The sequence below is a fragment of the Monopterus albus genome, unplaced genomic scaffold (assembly GCF_001952655.1).
Source record: "Monopterus albus unplaced genomic scaffold, M_albus_1.0 scaffold88.1, whole genome shotgun sequence".
Taxonomy (NCBI): Eukaryota; Metazoa; Chordata; class Actinopteri; order Synbranchiformes; family Synbranchidae; genus Monopterus; species Monopterus albus.
Genome location: NW_018127968.1, coordinates 158,405 through 169,888, shown reverse-complemented (window position 1 = coordinate 169,888; position 11,484 = coordinate 158,405). Strand labels below are relative to the sequence as shown.

General features: G+C 36.9%; 2 protein-coding genes across 4 annotated transcripts in view; one reads left to right on the top strand and one right to left on the bottom strand.

Annotated features, from left to right (window-relative positions):
* sona (SON DNA and RNA binding protein a) overlaps nucleotides 1-2,513 on the bottom strand; it is a 14,813-nt gene extending 12,300 nt beyond the window's left edge. The window contains exon 1 of one of the 3 annotated variants that reach the window (XM_020607677.1): nucleotides 2,272-2,513. The gene's annotated coding sequence lies outside the window, so the exon portion shown is untranslated. Of the gene's footprint in view, nucleotides 1-2,112; nucleotides 2,203-2,271 lie in introns of those variants that run through there. The other 2 variants (XM_020607676.1, XM_020607678.1) reach the window with 2 other exon arrangements.
* Nucleotides 2,514-4,047: 1,534 nt separating this feature from the next.
* ercc1 (excision repair cross-complementation group 1) lies at nucleotides 4,048-8,841 on the top strand. Its single transcript, XM_020607684.1, has 9 exons — nucleotides 4,048-4,288; nucleotides 4,518-4,931; nucleotides 5,423-5,526; nucleotides 5,924-6,023; nucleotides 6,963-7,039; nucleotides 7,458-7,557; nucleotides 7,697-7,768; nucleotides 8,386-8,454; nucleotides 8,536-8,841. Exons 1-9 carry the CDS (start codon nucleotides 4,229-4,231, stop codon nucleotides 8,596-8,598), a joined length of 1,059 nt encoding a protein of 352 aa, XP_020463340.1. The 5' UTR covers nucleotides 4,048-4,228; the 3' UTR covers nucleotides 8,599-8,841.
* The last annotated feature ends 2,643 nt before the right edge of the window (nucleotides 8,842-11,484 follow it).

Below are 11,484 nucleotides of genomic sequence, written 5' to 3'. Positions count from 1 at the left end.
ATATTTATTGACCTAAAAAAAGCATTTGACACAATCAATCATGAGTTATTAATGGATAAGTTAGAAAAATATGGGATCAGAGGACTGGTTTTGAACTGGATTAGTAGTTTGACACAGAGGCGTCAATTTGTGAAGTTGGGTGAATACCAATCGAGCACATTGTGTGTGGAGTGCCTCAGGGTTCTGTTTTGGGACCTAAATTATTTATATTATACATTAATGATATATGCAATGTTTCTGATTTAGTGAAAGTGGTTTTGTTTGCTGATGACACTACCATATGGGCATCGGGTGAAAACCTACAGCAACTCTCTGGATGGGTTTCACAGGAACTTGAGAAGATAAAGAAATGGTGTGACAGTAATATAGTATCTCTGAATTTGGATAAAACTAAATTTATGGTATTTGGGAATTGTAGACTAGATAATGAACTTCAATTGAAAATTGGGGGAGCTAATATAGAACGAGTATATGAAATTAAATTTCTAGGTGTCATAGTTGATGACAAATTCTCCTGGAAATCTCATATCAGATATGTTCAGCATAAAATAGCTAAAAATATATCGATATTGGCAAGGGTTAGATATATTTTGGACGGGAAAGCACTACACGTTTTGTATTCTTCATTGATTTTACCATACTTAGAGTATGGCGTTGAAAACTGGGGAAATACATATATAAGCTCACTTCAACCATTGTATATATTACAAAAAAGAGCGATAAGAATTGTGCATAAGATGGGGTATAGGGATCACACCAATGTAGCTTTCATACAGTCTAAATTGTTAAAAATTTTCGATTTAGTGGGATATAAGACTGCTGTGTTTTTGTATAAAGCCAGGAACAATTTATTACCTGGTGGAATTCAAAAACTATTTAATGAAAGGGAAGGGGGATACAATTTAAGGGGTCAGTTAAATTTAAAAATTCATGCTATACGTACAACCAAAAAAAGATTTTGTATTTCCATAAGTGGGGTAAAACTATGGAATAATTTAAGTGTGGACATAAAAAATAGTAATAGAATTGACAAGTTTAAACATAAATATAAAGGTATGTGTCAATCAAGATATATGCAAGAACAGGCTTAATGATTAATTAGATGGAACATTGTGGGTGTGGTGTATGAATGTTAATACTCTGTAATAATTCTTTAGTATTTTACTTGTGTGGTGTAGAAGAAAATTATCTATGTAGAGATACTGTTTGCAAACCAATGATGGTAAGATGATGTCAGGGGGTAGGACTGGATAAGTCTGACTTCTTCCTACTCCATTCAAGCATGTACTAGGTATAAGCAAATTGATATTGGAATAGCATTTGTTGGATATGTGTAAAATTATGTGTGTTGATATATCAACTGTCTTTACATGCTTGAAAGAATAAATACATCAAATCAAAAAACCTGCATTCTTATTCAGAATTGACTCTTTCTGAAAGACAACTTGGAATAATATTTATTTTACTGCAGGTCCTAAACCTATCATGTATACACAGATCTGGTTGTATTCCTTTTATCACAAGACGTGTTAACCACTTCTATTCAAACACTGACAATAATAACAGTCTCCCATAGACGTTAACAGGGATTTTGTTTGGGGGAACTATTAAAATACACTACTCAATAGTAAATTATCCTTAAACAACACAAAAACGCTAAGATGCCAGCATTCACGGTTATGTAGCTAAGTTAACAAATGTAATGAACATTATCGCTTCATTTATTGCCAATTAGCCAAAAGTACAGTTGCCAACACGCTGTTTAAGATTTCGTGTGAGGCTAAGTCGGGCCTTGTGTTTTCAACACATTATGTTATTAAAGGTACACACAAATGCAAATCTTTATATGTTGTCCAAAATCTGCATCGATATCAGAAACTACGAGAGAAAAGGTTTTAAGCAACAAACAGTTCATCAACACATTTAACACGGAACACTGTCGGGCCTGCACTACCATAGCAGCTAGCGTTAGCTAACGTTAACGTTAATTCACAGATGACTGCAACTGACTGTAGTTAGCCATCTAAAATAAGCTTAAGATAATATAACAATTATTTTGTGATATTTATAAACTGATCCATGAAACGCAAACTGTTTTGGACGTTTACCAACCAGAAAACGTATGAACTGTAACAGCCAGACATGCTGATTACACGCCACGGCCTCAGCGGTGATTCACCGCCAACTCGTTCACCAGCTAAGACATTACCGCTAGCTGTTAGCATGCTCTTGCTATTTAACGCTAACTAGCTATTTTACTAAGACATTTACCTGGTACTTGTTTCAACAATGCAAGTTCGTTCGCTCTTCGCGGTTATCAGCTACATAGCATATAATTACCCTGTATAATTCGGTGGCTGCAGTCTCCGTGTAAAAAATGACTGATGGCTGTAGGACCAAACAATCGCTGAATACGCTACCGTCAATGTTACACAACTAACTGATCCGCCATGATGGGAAAGGATTTCCCAACATGCCATGCTGCGCAGTTTGAATGGCGGCGTCACTGTTTCCTTGGTAACTCCACTGATAACAAAACGTTTACTGTATACGTCTTGTTTTTGGTTATTATTATTATTATTATTATTATTATTATTATTATTATTATTATTATTATTATACGTGTAGTGTACTATGTCAACCTCAGTTGCCCAGAGGTGAAACTAGTAAACCATTTTGTCTGAGACTTAGTTATTTGAAAGTTTCCACCTCATAATCACACATAGGCTAACAACAAAGTGATATAGCCTACTTATGGCGCTCCTTTTAGCTTCTGTGGTTTCACGTATCACTGCAACTGCAGTGGATGGAATCACATCTATTAGTGTCACCTAGCCTACACTGTCTCAGATTCTTAATCAGAAACATCAGGTCAGAATGTGTAAATCCTGCTTTAGCTTAAAGAAATGTGTTGGGGTAGTAGCACTAATTTAAATATATCATTTTGGTATACAAATGTTAAGTAAAGTTAGAGTTTTAACAATTCCCTTCAGACTATGTAAATGATAACAAGGTATTATAGTTTGTTTTTTTAAAGACATACTGTAAGTGATTATTCAGTGCAGATTTTTAAAATAAGTTTTAAAATGTCTTCAGGGAGATCTATATGTTTACATGATGTCTGTGGAAGTTGTGATTGTACGCCAAAAGGTATGGGCCGGAAGTGTTAGTAGACACTAAACTGGAACTTGTATATATTGTAACCACCCTGAATCTGTTCAGTGTGTACTTTTACAATATAAAGGTTATGAGGAGGAAAGAAATTAGCTAATAAGAGCATTAAACCAAATAAAGTTAAGTATTTCAATAGTATGCCTCCTTGTTAAGCGTAAAGAGCACGTGCAACCTATAGGCTCTATTTTTATTATAAAGCCTCTTCCGGCTCTTTCAAACCAGGAACTCACAAAGACGAAGTAGACCACTTAGATTTTATAAAAAATAACCGTGTTGGTTTATTCAGAGGATCACAGGTAAAATTAACATTACACGTCCAGATCTCTCCCACCACCAAACCTGCGCGCAGGCAGCTTGGAAGATGAAAGACCCTGAACCAAAGAACCTATACAATATTAATCACTTGGTTGGGATAGCCCATTCTACCCAGGCACGTCAAACCGTGACGTCACCTGATATGCCAGCTTGCAGCTGACTATAACAATAGTCAAAACATGAGGAAAAGTCAGGGTGTGTGGCTGTTGATTTGTGGTGTGTATCTAAGAACAATTTGACATGACATTTCACATTAAGACAATATTATGATTAGCATTACAGTTAATAATAACAATCCTCCCTGCCTGCAGCCTTTGTCTGATTTAATTAACCTTGGCCTAGATGCAGTCTGCAAGCACATCAGAATAACTAAGCATTTAACAGCCTGAGCTAGACATCCTGTCTCCACTAAACATTTCTAGACAACAAATCTCTAAATATCTATCTGACTAAGAAATTACCTAACAAACCGATTAGTTAAGTACCCCGATTATACAAGGCTACTAGAGTTTCGTTTTTTTCTGTCAATGTACTGTTCTACACTTCAGTGCTGAAGGTGGCGGTAATGCTCCACTACATTGGTTTGCCAACCGCCAATCCTGGCAAAAAGAAGAAGACGTCGAAGAAGGAAGGGTTATTGTTTGTTGTTGTTCTGCCTATCAGTTTCCTTCAGGGAGAGGTGGTTCACAATCCATAATATGCGTTTATTTACTTAAATAGTTTGTATCGACTGAGAGAGATGAAGAAGAGGTTTAACATCAACTTGGATGATTCTGCTTTCACCAAAGAAAGAAAACCGGTATGTTGCCAGAAATTAGCAGTATTTTTTGTGGGACACAAAAACTATCTAACTTAGCGTTAGCTAATTCGCTACCAATTGGTTGACGACAATTGTGAAATTCAGGTTTTTTAATTAACCTAGTTATCTTACCAGCTTAGCAGCACAAGGTTTTGGTCAGGATAACTTGCTAACAAAGTGAGAAATAGTTTTACCTTATTCAGGCGGGTTTTTTGTAATTGTTTTCCAGCCAAAACCGCAGTTTGTGCCTTCATCCAAAAGTGGACAGAACAACTCATCCTCACCTGGATCTTTAGCAGTGTCTGCTCCTGGGTTCGTGGACCAGCCTTTGTCTTATGCAGAATATATCGTCCAGAGTAACAAAAACGTGGCCGCTCCTCCTCAGAGAGAGTGTCCCTCCAAGTTGCCCAGGGCTGAAGATGCTGGAGTTACCAGTCAGAAGCATAGCGAGTCTGCCTCAATAACCTCCTCTACAAGAACAAGTGAAACAGTTCAGAACTGTGCTGAAGGGATTACGAGTGAGAAGAGACAGGCGATTGACTCAGACCACAAAGAGGGTAACTGTCAAAGGTCAGGTCCAAGCCTCAGTCTTGGCCCTAAACCAGTGGGGTCAGGTAGCAGCATTATTGTCAGTCCTCGACAGGTACGCATCAGAATGAATGCTTTTTGTTTTGTTTTTAATACTCATGAAATAATAAAGACCTGTACTACAAAGCGTGGTAACATTTCATCTCCTATTATATTAATTAGTTAATTCATGGAGCTGACCATGGTGCTTCTAATGATCAACTCCACCTCTGTCACCTGAACAAGTGCCAGTTGACATTCAACTTTGTGGTACATCTTATCTGGAACAGGCAATTTTAGGGTCAGACAAGTCAGACAATCCCAAGAAAGTCCAAGTTGGGCCCGGGTGTAGGGTTTATAGAAATCACTAGGTATCCATCCATCCATCAGTCACTTCATTCTTCATACTTATTTAATTTCAAGGGCCCATTTTCAAGTAATTTAGTTTTAGGTGTTTTCCATGGACAGTCAGGTTCTTAGATTTGGAAAGAAGTAAGTGTTAGAGGTTTGCTAGTTGGCTTACGCAGTGGTAGTTATAACAGCACATATTTGTTTTTACTTATTTAGAGGGGAAATCCCATTCTGAAGTTTGTGAGGAGTGTCCCATGGGAGTTTGGAGATATTGTACCAGACTATGTCTTGGGCCAGATGACATGTGCTCTCTTCCTCAGGTTGGTTTTTATGCCTTTTATGTGTGTGTGTGTGTGTGTGTGTGTGTGTGTGTGTGTGTGTGTGTGTATAAGAGTTTAAAAAGTGTTTACTTGTGTAGTTGGTGGAGCAATGTTTTGTTTGTTACTTTTTTCCAGTTTCCAGTGATAGGTTATTTTTTATGAGCAGTAATATTTGTATTAAGCCATGTGATAGACCTGCCCAGGGTGTACCTCGTCTCTCGCCCAATCTGAGCTGGGATAGGCTCCGGCCCCCCACGCCATTATTCAGGAATAAGCGATATAGATAATGGATGGATGTATATTTGTATTAATATTTGTGTAACTATGCAGGTTTTTAAACATGTTTTTTTTTCTCCCTTTTGTGTGTTTTAATATTGGATTTGGGTCTGGCTTAAAGCCTGAGGTATCACAACCTTAACCCAAACTACATCCATGATCGTCTCAAGCAACTTGGGCAGAGTTTCACCCTGCGAGTGTTACTGGTTCAAGTGGATGTGGTAAGTAAAAAGACATTTTGTAATCAAAGCACTGACAAATTGTATTAATTCAAGTGCTATGTTCTTTAATATTGTGGTTGCAGATATTCATGCCTTTTTCACTGTTGAGGCCAATCAAGACATTTTTAATTGATCGGTTGCCGCATATCAGATCTGTTAAAATGTTTTATTTATAACAAACTGATGTAGCTCAAACTATAAAAAAATATAAATGGTATCTGTGTTGATATTCCACTTATTTTCTGTATATGTTGTTCAACTCCTGCTTTAACATTTTCATTGAAAAGAGTATAATCACTACAGTGGCGTACTCCATCCCAACCTACTGCACTTCCAAAGTGCTGCTGCCACTAATTCACTATTCCCCGTTACACTAATTCTTCATGTCTCCATGTTCACTTGGTTTCTTCTCGTCATTTTAGTTTTCCAGGAGACATACAGTATAAACCCTTGGATGCATCTGGTCAGCTGTTAATACAAATACCTTTACACATCTATGGGCTACTATAACTTAACTAGTGTAGCTCTTTGACTGATAGGTGACGTTATCTACAGGAATCATTTTTGACAAGGATTGAAACATTCAGCAGTTTTTTTTTCTCCAAATGGAACAGTGTCACAAAACATTCAAAGGAGCTGTAATGAGAGCTACCCATTCTGAATTATTAATTTGTCTATTTCTCTTTCACTAACAGTGTTGCATTTGAAGTGTGATGAGCAGCTGGAGGCAGTTTCAGGTTTATGCTTAGAAAAATATAAGTGATAGAACTGACAAATACTAGATTGTGTAGGAAAATGACTCAGATCTGGTTCAAACAACTTTTTTAGACCATCTCTATTGGAAACAAACCTACAGCCTCAAGTTCCATTTATAAAGTTTAAGAATTATTGTGTTCTTTGTCACTGACAGTTTTTTTGTTTTTGTTTATTCCACCTTAGAAAGATCCTCATCATGCACTGAAGGAGCTGGCTCGCATCTGCATCATGTCTGACTGCACTCTTATTTTGGCTTGGAGGTAAGACCTACAACAGTTTGCCAAGATGATTGTTATAGGACATATACATATATATATATAAAAGAGACAGTACTTGGAAACTGTAAATATTGTATTTTATATTGTTGATTTGCAAAAGGTATTGGCCTTGCTACCCAAAAAGTATAAGTAGAAGATAAAATCAGATATTTTTGTTTTTTAATGTGTTATGTGCATCTTGGGCTTTGTAGTTGGTATTTAATGTCTTTCATACTAGAACAGTCATTCATAAAATATGTTGGTTTATTTTGGCCAGGGTCAACAGATGGAACATTTCCTCCTAGCCTAACTCTAGATCGTTTTCTTGTTTCTATTAATAATTTAGGATTGTGCCTAACATATAATCTAATATAATACATAAATAAAACATTCCTGTTATTTTGTTATGTTGATTTGACAGTCCAGAGGAAGCAGGGCGTTACCTGGAAACTTATAAGTCATATGAAAAGAAACCAGCAGACCTACTGAAGGAGCAAGTTGAAAAAGACTATCTTTCAAAGGTGTGTGGATCCACTCATTTTGTTTCATACTATTTTTTTAAAGTGAAAGTTTATGCAGTCACAGTATTTCCTAAAGTCTTGTTGTGTTTTCCAGTCTTTGAATGGTGTCATGCTGATTGGATTTTATTGTTTGTTACAGGTTACAGACTGTCTGACAACCGTCAAGTCTATAAACAAGACTGATGCCATTACCTTGCTCTCTGCTTTCTCAGTGAGTACCACATTTTAGCCCATTAGTTGCTCTGTACAGCAAAAAGGTCTAATCAGACTGGTTAAACTGGCTTCTATCCACAGACTCAGAATTGATCTTTTACTTACCTTTGCAAGGAAGTTACATTTTTGGTTCTATGTGTGTATTGGTGTTGGTTAGCAGGATTACAGACAAGTGCCTGGATGGATCATCAGCATACTTGGTACAGACATTGGTGGGGGCCAACCCTAGAAGGGATTAGATTTTGGCTGTAAAAGGTCAAAGGTTCAAATTTTGGCTCTGACGGTCATTTAAATTAACATTAAAAACCCCATTTAAAGCATATTTTCTGCCATAACTTGGCCTATAATGAATACAAAACCCTGAAATGTTCAGGCAGGATTCACAGTACAACTGCCTATCATATCCTAAAAGATGATCCAGACCCAATCTGGAGCAAGGATTTTAGGACACATTTTGTGTTGTTCTGGATCTCATTTTTCACAAGGAACCAATTTGTGTGAGCAAATATTGTGCCTTGGCAGAGGTACATGCGCTCACTGAGTGCTTTTGTTCTAGTTAGTTTCATTTAGTGATGTTCTCAAACAAAATCATCTAGTCAGTATATTTTTTTACAGTCTGTAGAAGGAATCATCAATGCCTCTAAGGAAGACCTGGTTCTCTGTCCAGGCCTCGGACCACAAAAAGTGAGTAAAATACATGTTCAGGATATGAATATAAAGAGGGTAGCATGAACATTTGTTAAGTTCCTATTTTTGTGCTTGCAGGCTAGACGACTCTATGACGTGCTACACAAGCCGTTCCTTAAGTCAAAAACAAAAGACAGCTGAAACTTCTGACCAGCGATGTGTGACATGCTTCAGAAAGGAACTCTGGTCATAACAACGGCATCACTGCAAGGATAGAAAGTAAAAATGTGACTGCTCTCAGACTGAGACTCAGCTAGGATTGTTTTCAGGATATAAGATGTTTACCATGTTGGAGCTGCACATTGATTCCATGTATTATTGAGCTATGGTATGCAATATGTTGAAAATAAATGCTTTTAATACTTCTATACAACATACTGTACCTTAAGTCTTTCTTACATGTATTCGTTTATTGCATGCATATTCTCAACATGAAACAACCAGGGAGTGCTAAATATGTAGTGTATTTAGCAAAACAAGGGATCATTTAAAATATATTGATGTAAATGAAAATAAAAATAACAACTCTAAATGAACAATGGTACCAAAAAGAAGAGCAAAATGCATAATGTGCACGACTTCCCAAATTCCCCATATAATAGATCCTGTCATGACTCTTTACACTGAAGGTCAGTGAGGGGTTTGGCCTCTGCAGAAGAAAGTGATGATCAAACAAGAAAATAAGAAAGAGGGTTCTCTGCTTCAAATGACCGGGAGTCTGTTCCTGTCCTGTCTGGCTGCTGAGCCAAACCAGACAGTGATGGACGAGCAGAGAAGAGACTCAATGATTCCTCTGTAGAACTATATCAGCACCTTCTGGGGCAAGTTGAAGTTCCTGAGCTGGCGCAGGAAGTATGATGAAATTTATAAAGATTGTATGTTTTTTTTCCATAATATTGTTTTTTTTATTTATGGTCTTAGCTATACAATACTAAAATTTTAGAACTGTAAGTTAATTTTATGCTTTTCAAATGACACATTTTACTCCCTGTCCTTTGTACGGGACACCGGGACTTCCTTCTTTTCATTTTCATCCATTTTCCTTACTTCAGGAAAAGCACCACTGAGTGATGGAGAAATGAGAGTCAGACATTTGTGAAGTGAAACATGTTTATTTGTGTCTCAAACACCAAGGACTGCTTCCCTTTGTATCATTTATAAAGCACAGGCAAAATCAGGTCATTATGCTGTGTCCAATCCCCACAGTCTCCTTCGTCCAGTAACCATAAGGTTCTGAATGACATTACATTAAAGCTTTTTTGTTGAAGATGTGTTTGCTAAAACGACTGTGATTAGTTTGAGTAAAGGAAAAGAAGGCAGTCATCCACCATGTGCAGGTGTTCAACATCAACCAGTTATACACCCCTTCTCTAAATCACAACCACAGACCCAACCATCACTTCAGTCTGTAGTGATGGGGTTGGAGCAGCAGCCACTTGATCGAGCTGCAGAGGATGTGAAGTGCAGCCTGATGATCTGACAGGCAGGTGATCAGTCTGACGCTTTACAGGGTGCTCTGCTAAATTATGATGACAGAGCTTTGTTTGTAATGTAAGTAATTGAGCTGGAGTCAGATTCCTTGTGTTCTTGAAATACTTGGCAATAAAGTTATGCTTATGCTTAATACAAAGGCACAGACTCCTGCACACATGCACACACACATGTGTTTAATGTGTACTCACATGGATATGTATTTATTCCACTAGTGTAAATTACAATAACCTTCACTGCTATTACTAACACCATGGCATGATTACATTTCCTTTAACAATTGCCACAAGATGGTGCTACATACAAGCAAACTGACTAGCCTTCATTTAGCAGAGGGAACAGACTATCAGTAGATATGTTAAAATAACAGCAGAGGAACTGCATTAGTCATATGTATCCCAGAAGACCAGTTCAGTAGAGAGCACAAACATGGAATCACAAACGTGGAAACACCATTTCTCCCATTAATCAGCAAAGTTACAGAACAACTTTTTATTCAGTGCTTTTGCTCTACTATGCTGTGTCTAAAATCTTTTTGTTTTTCATTAACAATGTTTGTTTAGGTTAAAATCAATGTATGGTTTTTCTTTTGTGAATTTAGTTTGTACTGTTAATTTGTTTGGAATCAACGTCACAGTTAATTTGTTTCTCTCTTTTCATGAAATGAAGCCCTCTGTCGTTCTTCGAGCACAGGAAAATTCCTGAAACATTTTTAAAATTGCACTTTTTGATGATCATAGATGATGATATTGAAGTTTAAGAAAATCATTACCCACAATGCTGTTTCTGTGTGTGTGCTGAAGTGTGTGGCTGGTGAGACAGTGTTAGTAAAGGCTGAGCCAAAAGTCATTTGTTCTTCTCATATCTCCAAGACCATCTTTGTGTATGTGTCTATGTCTGTGTTTATGTGTGTTGCTCAATCTACAGTATGTACCCACATACACACAGCACTTGGCCAAATCTAATCTAATAATCAAAGGTTTAGTGGTGATGTTATCATTACTCTCAAAATGATGTGACACATTTGGAGAACGTGTCTATTCTGTACCTATCTAGCCATAATCTGTGTTTCTACCGGATTAAAATGACATAATCCATATGGATGACTTTATTGCAATATCAGAAAAGTCTGGTAGTTGATAGAGTTCAAAATTAATGAACAAGTTATGTTTTCACAGTCAGCTATTCTACACGTTTGGTGACACTTTCTTAAAAAAGGCTTCCAGTCTTGAAAACATTGCTCTGTAGTGCACAAATGGTTGCAGGGTATCCAGAGGATACCTTTAATCTGCAAGACAACAAGGAACTATGGCTGTCACATTAATGTAGGAGAGTTTTTTAAAAAAGTAGTTGTGTAAAATTTTACAGCAAAATGTAATGAAAGTGTCTCAAGTGTCTCTTAAGTGTACTATTAAAGTGAAGTGTAGTTAGTAAAAGTCACTGTGCTACACTGTAAACTCTTAAATGCAAAGAAGTCTCATGCAATTTTATATATGTGTTTATGTGAAATAAGTTCTAGTATTATGTTTTTAATTT